The 12,743-nt window shown below is 40.0% G+C and overlaps 1 protein-coding gene across 1 annotated transcript in view; it reads left to right on the top strand.

Annotated features, from left to right (window-relative positions):
- Window positions 1-12,743, top strand: part of LOC128868526 (uncharacterized) — a 461,316-nt gene that overhangs the window by 306,376 nt on the left and 142,197 nt on the right. The window contains exon 5 of the mRNA XM_054110716.1: window positions 8,618-8,792. Within this exon, the coding sequence (XP_053966691.1) occupies window positions 8,618-8,792 (175 nt within the window). The remainder of the gene's footprint in view (window positions 1-8,617; window positions 8,793-12,743) is intronic.

Here is a 12,743-nt window from a genome sequence, read left to right as displayed (position 1 = left end):
ACCAGTTTGCAGAATGAATCGAGTTAAGTTGGATAGAGTTGAGCTGCGTGGACCGAAGGCAGCCCATCTGTGTCCAAGTATGGGTGAAATCAGAGGGCCGGTTGGTTAACAAGTCCCTATTTTCCGAATTTGTCACTACCAAAATAATCACATCTACATACAAACACACCAAAGTGTTTTTCTACTTTTCTCCCCCGTCTTTGCGTGTGCATGCGTGTACATTCACGTAAATGTATACGTGCGCGTGTGATTTGCCTGAGTTATGGGAAGGGTTGTTGTCATTTATTGACATCAAAGAACAACTTGAAATGCCCAAATGAAAAATGGCAGCAAATACAACAACAATACTGTGCGATATTGGCAGAACAAAGTCAAGTTGAAACTTACAATGACAGAAACCCCAGATATTTATTTGTCTCACAAGCGGTAACACCGACATCGCATTGCTGCCAATAGCCAATATCCCAATAGCCAGGAAAGGGAAATTTTCTAAAATGAATATTTAAGTTTTGCCAAAGTTGTTGACGAGTTCGACCGAACTTTCATTTGAACTTTGCTCTTTGTTTATAGAACATAAATAAACATTGAACCTAAGATATGGGATGTGCTTGTGGACTTCGGTCTAACTGGGTATGTAGATAGCTAAGCATGTGTTCGTGTACAGTATCTGTGCAATGAATTACGAACAGAAAGGGGCTTATAAAATTTTATGAAATTAAAAAGGTGCAGGTCAGCAAAGGTTCTCAAGTGGCTAGCCGGTAGCACTAAGGGCAAAGTAAAAAAAAAAATTGTTGGCTATGTTCAAGGAGATCGATCGAGTGGTTCTGAACTAAGCCGAGTTCACCAGATCACCGAGTATAAATAGGACATAGTGGACGAAGCTGCAAGTCTGCCAAAACACGGAGCTTATGACAGCGACGAAATGCCTCCCGGTTGCACCCGGTCGTATGTTGCGCGCAAATGACCATAATACCAGGCTTGGCCAGCAGTTTCTGCTACGGTGCGGTGCTATCATGGGAACCATTCCAATAATCCACTGCTGGTAGCTGAGTCCACTTTTGGGCACGTCAGTAACGATCTCTTTCAGATGAGCGACGAGATACAGACTGGTATAAAATATTTAGTGGACGCAAATTAATGGATGGACCTTAAACCACTTTCACTTAGAGTACATTACCATCTTCACGAGCTCTCGCCTTCTTAATGCCTCTCTTCTTCTTGATTGCCACGACAACCGCTAATCGATTTTGACGGCTGCACATCTATGGGGTACCCGGACATAAGGGCATTGCAGGGAACGAAATTGTAGATAAAAGCGCTGTTTACACACCATTTGGACAAGGGAAGGGTACACTGAAGCCTTTACTGAAAATACAGATAGACAGGAGGTGGAACAATCTTACCACCTGCAAAACCACGAAAATCATGTGCACACAGATGGAAGATAAATGCGCCAATTTCTTAGTAGTCCTGTCTAGAAAGGAAAGCAGAACTATTGTACATATACTGACGGGCCACAATTGGCTACCGGCACAATCAGCTAAACTACAAACAGTATGCCATGCAGTCGCACAAATAGGCCTAAAAATGAACATGGCAAAGACCAAAGTAAGGCGGATTAACACCACCGAAACACGTGCCCTTCAATTTGCCGACACGCCGCTTGAAGATGTAGAGGAATTTTGCTACCTTAGCAGCATAATTTAAAAAAACAGCGGATCAACAACTGGCATACTTTACCGAATATCTAAGGGGCGCTTGCATTTGGCATGCTAGTCAGGGTATGGAGATCAATCCACATATCCAGGCACACAAAACTGAAAATATTTGATGCCAACGTGAAGTCGACATATCACAATCATTGCAAACCTTCCTCAATCGTTGCCTACGAAAGATAATGCCGATATTCTGGCCTGATATTATAAGCAACGATGATTTTTGGGCGGCTACCGAGCAAACACCAGTTCACATAGAAATTATGCGTCGCAAGTGGAAATGGATCGGACACATAGTGCGCAAACCACGGGATTACCACGCAAGGACAGCGCTAGACTGGAGTCCCCTAGGAAGCCGTAGATGCGGGAAACCAGCCAACACATGGAGACGACAAGTAGCAGCAGAGACGGGCAGAGCAGGCCGTTCCTGGAGGTAAATTAAACATCCAGCTCTAAACAAGCGAAAATGTAACTTGTTTATTGAGGCCCTATGTTTCATCTAGGATGTATGAGAAAAAAATTGTATGTATATATAGGTATATACAATCGCAACCAAGGATAACTTCAGATTTTGCAATGAACTGGGAGAGAATGAAACTTTAGAACACATTCTATGTTCTTGCTCTGCATTAGCTAGAGCTCGAATGAAATGTCTAAGGAGCTCTACAATATGCGAAGGTAGAATGTCTGCTGGGGCTTTAGTTTCAGACGGCAGAGGTACTTACAGGTGGATACCTATGAAATGAGACTTTCAGCTATTAGTCCATAGATGTCGCTAGAAGTATTTTTAAACCTTCCCAAATGTCTTGTTGTTTTCGTCTGTCATCTGTCAACAATATTCAGTTCATTGTTTGTTACGTTTCATACAACAATGCATTTTTGTCGCTTTTAAAAATGTTGAATTTCGTGCCTTCAAATTACGATTTGCGGACATCGTTGATTTTCTGTTATCAATTGACGAAAAACGCTTCTCAAGCTCATCAAATGCTTATAAAAGCTTATGGTGGGCATGCTCTAAGTAGAGCACAGTGCCTCAGGTGGTTTGAAAAATTCCGAAGTGGTGATTTTAGCGTAGAGAACGAGGGCCAACGAGCACCGTGGCCGGCCATCGAAAAAGTTTGAGGACGCCGAATTGCAAGCATTGTTGGATGAAGATGATGGTCAAACGCAAGAAATGATGGCAGAGCAGTTGAGAGTGACCCAAAAAACCATTTCCAAACGTCTGAAAGACCTGGGCATGATTTTAAAGGTCGGATGATGGGTGCCGCATGAACTGAGAATGTGACAATGCACCGGGAATTGGTGGAGTCGTACGATTGGGAACCGCTGGTGCATGCGGCTTACTCACCAGACTTGGCGCCTTCCGATTATCATTTGTTTGCAACGATGGGCCACGCACTTTCCGAGCAGCACTTCAATTCTCACGGAGAAGCCAAAAAATGGCTCGATGATTGGTTTGCGGCCAAAGACGAAAAATTAGTTTGGCGCGGCATCCACAAATTGCCTGAAAGATGGGACAAATGTGTCGCTGGCGACGGCTATAATTTTGAAGATTAAATTTGTAACAATTTTTTGTTAGTAATCGTTTGAAATTGAAAAAAGGTCTCATTTCATAGATGTATATGAAAGGCCACCGGCTTATTACCAGAAGTCTACTACAAAGAAACGTTAAGATCAAACTCCATCTGGTACCACTAAGGAGCAATAGGTTTATGTGACGGCCTTCAGACAGCTAGCCAGGTCAATTTAACCACAAACCTAACTAATCGTTCATATTCCATCAGACAGATGCTGTACACACCCTAAACGCATTAAAGCGCTACTAATAGGATGACACGCATTCAAATGTGCTTGCGGTCTTGTAGTGGTATTTTGCTAAAGGAAAAATAAATATTTTCTTATCCCTCTTGCGGTTCGATGTGTTGGTAAAATTATGTGGTAAATTTTATTTTATTATCCTCTTCACACTACAAAGAAACGGGTGTGCTAGAAGGAGCTGTTATTTATTTGGCAAAGGTTAATGGTGTATGAATATAATAAATAATGTGTACGTGTGTGTGCGCATTTGAAGCGATGAAACTCATTTAAAGATGAGCATGTGTGTGTGTGTGTGTGTGTGCATGTCGACAGTTAAATTTAATATATTCTCACTGCTAAACATATCATAGAGTGAAATTCGTCAGCTTCGAAGGCAAGCCTTACAGAAAAAATCGTATGTTATGTATTTGCATATATTTATAGATAATTCATTAGGCTGACGTTTACTCGTCAAATTCATTCAACTCATTTTGCAGAATTTCAATATCAAAAATATTATAAATTTGAAGCATCAGCACAAATAAAATGTGCGCATGCCGTAAAACCTTCACTGAAATTATTTATGAAAATAGTGAAAAAAGGCAGAGGGCCCCGCATACTACCTTGAGGAACCCTGCGGTTGCTGTATTTGAAAAAGTTCTTACGCAATCTCAAGGGTGAATAGAATGGAGGTACTGTTTCAAAGCGGATTTGTTGACGGATCACGCGTGACTACTGTAAAACTAAATACATATTTTTTTCCAGTATTTATGGAAATTTCGTCATGGAAAGACTTACGCTTCAACAACGTTTACAAATCGTACAAATGTATTACGAAAATCGACGCTCTTTGAAAAATGTTCATCATGCGCCCAGGTCAACGAATTTTGTTCAGCGATGAGGCACATTTTTGGATTAATGGCTACGTCAATTGGCAAAATTGCTGTATTTGGATTATAGAAGCCATTCACAAACAACCATTACATCCATTGAAGATAACTGTTTGGTGCAGCCTATGGTCTGGAGGAATCAAAGACGAGGCTGCTGCCAATGCAACAGTGAATGGCGAACGCTGTCGCGCCATGACAAATGACTTTTTGGTGCCAGAAATTGAAGTCCGTGATTTTAACAACACTTGGTTCCAACAAGACGGCGGACGGTGCTGCTTTGTTTGGATTTCCTGCTTTGTCGGTGAGCAATGTATGTCTCGTCTCGGCTACTAAGATCGTGTGATATCACAACTGTGGACTTTTATTTGTGGGGGTATGTAAAGTCTAACTGCTTTATGAATAAATCAGCTTTGATTGAGGTATTGGATGCCAATATTACTAAAGCAATTCATGAGAAACTGACCGAAGTCTTCTAGCGAGTCATTCAAAATTGGTGTTCACGTGACAATCTTTCAAAGGTGTCATCTTTATAAATAAGTGTCATGAATGGTTCTACCCAAAAATAATAAAGATTGTTCAATCGATTTGAATTTTTGATGTTTTATTTCAATTTAATATTGCGGTCTCGGTAGCCTAGCGTAAAAAAAATTCATTCCTCAAACCCACAAACTTATCCTCTCCCTCCTTTCCATCCTTACTCCCGCACAATTTACCCGCATTATTTACATTGTGACTGCTAAAATAAATCAAATCAGTGGAATTGCATCAGTGGCGCCAGCAAGAGGAAGTGGGCGATCGCCGTAATAGCGCAGACTCACTAAATTTAGCGAAGTCCTCAACCGTCTGTGTGATCCTTCTGGCAGAAAAATTTTAAGCACAGATGGCGCTCCAAGCAGTAAGAAGGCGTTGTTCCTAAGCAACGAGAGGTGGGCATTCCCACTACTTAGGACTGATAGCGGCAGGCTTATCACCTACCCTGTCAGAAATCAAAATAGATTAAAGAAACCCACGCAAGACTGCGTCTTGTCGAGGCCCTATGCTGCCGAGAGGAGTGAACAAGGGGAAACAAATTCAATTTAAAATACTAGAGGTATCGTACTTTGATCACCCTTTAAAAAATATTGAGTATGGCAATACATAAGTTTCTGCCCTCGTAAAAGAGGTGTCGCTGCTGATACTGTTTTTGTTTTCGCTCTAGTAATATACCGGTGATTTGAAGGTGTTAGATTGTGAGGTCTCGATCGCAGTAGTTCACAATCGTTTGAAGCGAAAAGATCATTTTTTATCTGAGGTCAAAAATGTCTACGTTCGTCCCGAAAAAACAGAATTTGCGGAAAGTCATGCGTCATTATTACCTTTTAAAGTTACCTAAAAAGTGCAGCTGAAACGTGTCGTATATTGATCAATATTAACGGTAATCACGCTCCATCAAATACAGCTTGCAAAGAGTGGTTTCGATGCTTCGAAAGTGGCAATTTCGACGTGAGTGATAAAGATCGCGAAGGGGAAGGGGCACCGAAAAAATTCGATAATACTCAACTGCAACAATTATTGGATGAAAACGCATGTCGAACGCTTGCTGATATGTCTAAAGAGTTGGATGTTGACAGTTCAGGCGTCGGTAAATGCTTGCATGCGATGGGAATGGTCCAGAAGGCAGGTAACTGGGTGCCACATCAATTGAATGAGAGGGATATTGAGAGAGGTTAGGTTACGTGGGAGATGCTTTTTGAACGGCATAAGAGAAAGGATTTTCTGCATCCTATCATCACTGGCGATTAAAAATGGATCTACAAATATTATGACAACCCTAAATGTCGAAAATGTTGGAGCTGTTGGATCCTACCAAGTGAACTATGTCCATCAACAGCATAGAAAATATTCATGCTTCAAAGGTTATGATGTGCATCTGATGGGATCTGATGGGCTGGCATCTATTATGAACCCATTAAACCGTCTGAAACCACCACTAGCGATCGGTACCGACTGCAGCTGATGCATTTGAATCGAGCTCTCAAATAAAAGCGGCCGAAATGGGACGTTGCTAAATCGGTCCAGAAATATTTAGAGTTACTGGATTGGGAAATCTTGTCCCACCCGCCGTATTACCCAGACATTGCACCTTCGGATTACCATCTGCTCGTATCAATGCAGTCAGTTCTTATTGAAGAGCGGTTCACTTCTTACGAGAGCATCGCAAAGTGGCTCAATGAGTGGATCAAGTCAAAAGAACTCGAACTTTTCATCAGAGGAATCCGTATGCTGCTTAAAAGATGAAGTAAACATGTAGCACATACTTCAAATAATATTATGTTTTATATAATTGTTTAAATACTTCGTAACTTTGGCAAAGAAAGGACGGAAAGTTATTCCCATATATGTAATAAAAATTTCTCCCCATAAGACTTCAAAAAATTTAAGTCAGATGCATACTTATTTTTTAAAGTACATATATTGCAATAGCAAACCCATAAATAAATCAAATAAATTGCAACGTTTTTTTGCCCAGTATCTGAATTTTCATTTAGTCTATGCATTTTTTCTCTAGCTGAACTCTTTTCGAGCTGGATGCTTAAGGGGTTAGGGGCAAAAACAAAAAAATGAAGAAAAATGATGATTTTCAATAATTTTTATTTGCTAATCTTGACTAATTTATTTGACTTTTTGTTATTGATGTAAATTTCATCGGACCTAGTCCTATGTTCGGATTCAACAAAAACAACCTGAAACAAAAAGTAAAATACTGGGCCAAAACTCTAATAAATCAGCATTGGAACAACGTAGAGGCTCTTAGACACTCCAATAAGTTCTTAAGTTTCAATGCTAAAAGAGTTAACATGGCCCTCATGTTAAACAAAAAGAGCATTCGCACTCTCACGGCGCCCTCGCGGGTCACTTCACCTGCAACAAACACTTACATACCTAAATTAGGCATAATTAACACCAGCACCTGCAGATTTTGCTGCGAAGATGAGGAGTTTATAGAACATCTCACCATCGAATGTACGAGGTTGACACATAGAAGGAAAAAGTTTTTAAATAAGTGCATGCTTATAGATGAAGACCTTCAATCACTCCCTCAGAAGGAGCTGGTACAATTCATAAGCATATTTAACAGTCAATAGACAGCATAGGGTGCATAATAGATCAATATGGTCGCATTGCTAAAGTGCCATACCTTAACCCTTTACTACCATTAACCATTATTATACATAAATAAAAACATAGCAATAATACATCATGTTTCGACTTGATTTAAGCAAATTTAAAAAAAAAAAATTAATTATTGTAAAAGTTATCTCCGTTTGTGTGGCGCCCATTTTTCCAGAAGTCCCTTGGAGATTCTTCTAAAATCAGTCAGACAAGGGAAATTAGTTTTATTAATAGGTAATCTTGTGCCTGATCGAGGTTTTTGCTTTTCAAAATTAACAATTTGGCGGCCTCAGGAAGTATTTTTCAGATTTTCGAATAAAATCCAAAATTAATTGTTAAAAAAAAATCGAAATTTAAAAAAAAAAAATCCTTCGATCAGGCACGAGTTTTTTATGTTTTCCAAAAGCATTGAAATCTACCAAACGGTTTTTAAGTTGCATTGATCTCCAGTTCAAAAAACAAAGTTTTGAGAAAAATGCATTTAAAGTTTTGCTATCTGCTCCGGAGCCCCCGAGCTCCCTTATTTAATTGTTGAATAACTCGAAAAGTATTTAGGGATGCTCTTCAAATTTTCACACAATATTTCTAAGATATTATACCTTCAGAAAATGCAAAAAAAACAATTTTTTGAAAATTCTGACTACCTCTAACCCCTAAATAAACTACTGTATTTCTTCGATGGTGTATGTGTAATAGGAATAATTTTTTTTCAATCTTTGTGAAAGTATGAGCAGCTGGTGCGCGGGATGTATGCTTTTGGTAAGTGGGATGTAGTATAAATTAAGGAATAGCCCATTTTCTAAAAAATCTTTAAAGATATTAGATACTTGGTCATACATAATTTTATGGTTTTAAATATTTCGCTCATTATTTTTTAAACTATTACAGAACTTTATAGTTCCACAACATTATTGCAAGTTGTAAATGTTGGTCACTGCAAATGAATGCATACAAATGTGGGACGGCTAAAGTTTTATGTTTCATGTGAATGCTTCTATTATTTATGTACTTACTAACTATTTGTTGTGGTTTTGTTGTTTTTCTTCTCTTGTATTTTTATAGCCTTCCATCTGTACTCTAACAAAACCGATGAGCGCATCGAATATGACACATTGGCTGTGAAGTATGAGGATGGGCGTTGGTCCAAGCCCTATTATGATTGCGGAGGCGGCAATATTTGGATGCTGACTTATACAGTGCCATTTTTCGGCTACGAGAATGGAACCTATCATTTCAAGTGAGTTGGAAATTGGAAACTCATTTTTTTACTTTAGTATAGAAACTTTTCAAGTAAAAAGTAGTATAAACATCAAACCAATTTATGATCAAATGAATGTATAACACATATGAGACCATATATAGGGTGTTTCAAGACCGAGGTAGTTTTTTAGATTTTTTTTTTTGATATCTCGGAAAAAGCGTTTAGAAGCGCCTCTTTGATGCCACCATTTTACGGAGGAAGATTGGTCGGCTGTTCTATGGTCTAATGAATGGAGCTCCGAAAGAAACTTAGTTTACATAATTTTAAAGTATCAGCAACCAAAGCTTCCTACGTTAATCCAATTTCGAGGAAATAACACAAGTCATATGAAAGGATTTTGTTTCCTTTCTTGCAAGTATTTGGAACACCAGGTGTGACATTCGTGAGGCCTCGAGTTGGACAGGAATACTATCCAAATTACGTGGTACCCACTTTTAAGCATGGCGGAGGCAGCATTTTAATTTGGGCTGTATAGCTGCTGATGGTGTCGGGAAAATGTTCATTTCTATTATAAGTTTATAGATAATAAAGGGTGGTTAAATTTCATTGAATGTGAACCACACCTAAACGGCAACGACACCGTTGGACTTCTTTCTTTGGGGTTATTTAAAAGAAAAGTTGTACATCGATAAGCCAGCAACAATTTAAGAGCTAAAGGATGAGATAATTCGGCACATTAACGGCATAGAACCTCAATTATGCCTCAGCGTCATCGAAAATTTGGACCATCGGATCGACGTGTGCAGCCAAGGCCGCGGCGACCATTTGGCCAATATTTTGTTCCACACGTAATTGAGCCATACCAGTAATATCATAATAAAGAGAAATTACAATAATTTCTTAAAAAAAATTGTATTTTATTCAAACTCAACACCGGCCGTTAAAACTTAACCGCCCTTTATAATGGGCCCTCACACCCTTTATTGTGTGTTTGGCTGACCTCCTTCTCCTACTAGTGTACGTCTTGATGTATTTCCATAAATGGAAGGATCTCAAGCCTACTCCGAATGCCAAATGGTTTCGAGTGGGAAGCTCTTTCATGGCAAAATACACTCGTAGGCTTGACTCGTAAGCTTTCCGAAGGGCGACCGCTACAGCGGCCTCCGCTAAATATAAACAAGCCAATAATAAATTAAATGATAAGAAATTTTAATCTCACGCAACAAATTTTTATCCCCACGCATTTGTCTTCTTCTAAGCCAAATTTGACCTATGTAAAGCTGCTTTCATGCAGTTCCCTGGGGATAATAAGGCTTTAATTTTTAATACTTCTTGCAATTCACCGAACTGGCCAACATGAAATAAGTTTTCTGGAAATCATTTCTATTCTCAACTATTCAAAACTGTCTTAATTAGTCCAACTTTGTTGTTGTCATGATGATTTCCGTGCAATGCAGTTAATTGGGAATAATTTTTATTAAATTTCAAACACAACACTTCGTTGCAATCTCCCTCTTTGATCCAACAAACTTCTCTAACTAGTTTGTTGTTGTTATTGTTGTGTTGCGAAGCAAAATTTATTAGCGCAAAGGATGAAAGTTACTAACGCGCAAGTTTGATTTTGGTTGTCGCAGCCGACACACAATGCTAAAGGGTTCTGTAATAGGGGCATACAAATGTTGCATTTATTAGGTTGGGGAATAAGGATTTCTCCTGGTGTAGTTCCATAGTTCGGTGCTAGTAAATTTCTCTTAGCCCTAGCTTTTCACTCATAAGCTGGTCCTTGATGGTGTGTTGTCCCATAGCAAGGAAGGGCTTGGGTGTTATTAAAGGCGAGGCCGCACCTTCTCTCGCCAATGCGTTCGCTACTATGTTCCCAGTTATATTTCTGTGCCTTGGGACCGAAATTAACCGGATGCAGTTGTGCGTTCCTAGTAGATTAAGCTTCCCAATACACTTAAGGACCAGTGAGGACTTAATCTCAATGGATGACAAAGCCTTGAGTGCCGCCTAACTGTCGCTCAGAATGGCAATTCTCTCATTCCGGAAATTTCTGTTTAAGTTCACCTCTACACACGGACAGATGGCATACATCCCCGCTGGGAGTATGCTTGGAAAACTACTCATCGACACAGAACACTTCTTTCTGGGGCCGTAAGTTCCAGCGCCTATGCCTTCTAGGGTCTTCGAGCCAACTGTATACCTGTGCAGGTTACACTCCTGGAGTTTCCTTTCAAATGCAGTTCTACTTCAGCTTACTTTGCCGTCCAGTGTTGAACTTTTTTTCGAGTTTGATGACTTTAGTGATATCATCTCTGCGTAGCTGGATAAGTAGAAGCTGCCGCCTCAGCAATTACATGTTTTTAGATAACATCACGTGTCCTCTCCCGAAGTCGTGCCTGGTAATGTTCAGCAGGGAATTTACTCCCCTCGGCAATCGCACAAATATCTTCATCGATAGTCGAGCTGCTATTAAAGTAATAATGGCTGTAATGACTCGTAAGTGTGAAAAGCTGTAGATCCAAAATGGACGAGCTCTGTGAGAGTATACAAGTCACAACTTACTGGGTACCAGGGCACAAGGGAAAAAAGGGAAATGAGAGCGTTGACGAGCTTGCTAAGGTGGGCACCTGCTTGCCAAAGCTGAGTACGCTCACTCTCAGTTTTAAAAACGGAACTAGACGAGGAACCAACTCTGCAAGCATAATCTATATGGGAAGCCTCTTCCTCCCACACGATTGCCAAAATAATGGTACGAACTTGCAACACGGAAACAACCAACTTTATTCTATCACTTCCAAGAAAGGAATGTTAAATATTGAGTGGAGTACTGACGGGACATTGTCTCACTCCATATCACGCAGCTAAAATGGGACTGATACAGAACGAAGCGACATAACTTATGCGAAGAAGAAAGGGTCACGTTAGAAAGCCTCCTTAGCCACTGTCCAGCTCTAAGCAGAACTCATTACAACTGCCTGCGATCGGTACGAGGGGTGCCTTTTATATGTCGGGATTAGAGAACAAAAATAAATTTTAATCATCGAAAATCACTTTATTGTTTTTCAAAATATTCTCCATGAAGATCTATACACTTTTGCATACGTTTGAACCAATTGTCGAACACTTTTGCCACTCTGAATGAGGTACCTCCAAAACATGCATTCTGAATGCCGCAACCGCTTCTTCAGGTGTCGAAAAACGTTGACCTCTCAGTTTGTTTTTTACGTACGGGAATAAAAAGAAGTCATTCGGTGCCAAGTCAGGACTATACGGCGGATGACCCATTAGTTCGATGTTTTGACTGCTCAAAAATGCAGTTGCTTGAGCCGATGTGTGAGAGCTCGCATTGTCCTGGTGAAGAGTGATCCGTCTTTGGCGATTGGTTTTCCTAATTTCTTGGAACACAACTGGCACACAAATGGTTGTGTACCACTCAGAATTTACTGTTCTGCGTTGTTCTAGTGGTACGGTTGCGACATGCCCAGTTTTTCCGAAAAAAGAGGCGATCATTTGCTTGGAAGTGCTTCGTGCGCGAGCAACTTTTGTTGGATTTGGCTCATCTTGAAACACCCATACAGTCAACTGCTGTTTACTTTCGGGCTCATACGCGTAAATCCATGATTCATCACCAGTCACGATGTCATAGACAGGTTTCGAAGCCCCGCGATCGTATTTTTTGAGCATTTCCTTCGACCAATCGACACGAGCCTGTTTTTGAGCGATTGACAAATTGTGTGGGATCCAACGCGAACAAATTTTTTTGACAGTCAAATGTTTATGCAATATTGAATGTATGCTGGTCCCACTAATGCCTAAGATTGTCTCAATCTCACGATAGGTCACATGACGATCTTGCAATATCAGTTCGCGCACAGCATCAATGGTTTTCGGAACAACAACTGATTTTGGACGACCTTCACGAAATTCGTCTTGGAGTGAACTACGACCACGATTGAATTCACCATACCATCGATAAACACTGGT

Source organism: Anastrepha ludens, chromosome 6 (genome assembly GCF_028408465.1).
Source record: "Anastrepha ludens isolate Willacy chromosome 6, idAnaLude1.1, whole genome shotgun sequence".
Lineage (NCBI taxonomy): Eukaryota > Metazoa > Arthropoda > Insecta > Diptera > Tephritidae > Anastrepha > Anastrepha ludens.
The sequence above is the reverse complement of the archived record's forward strand: the minus strand, read 5'-3'. Positions and strand labels throughout refer to the sequence as shown.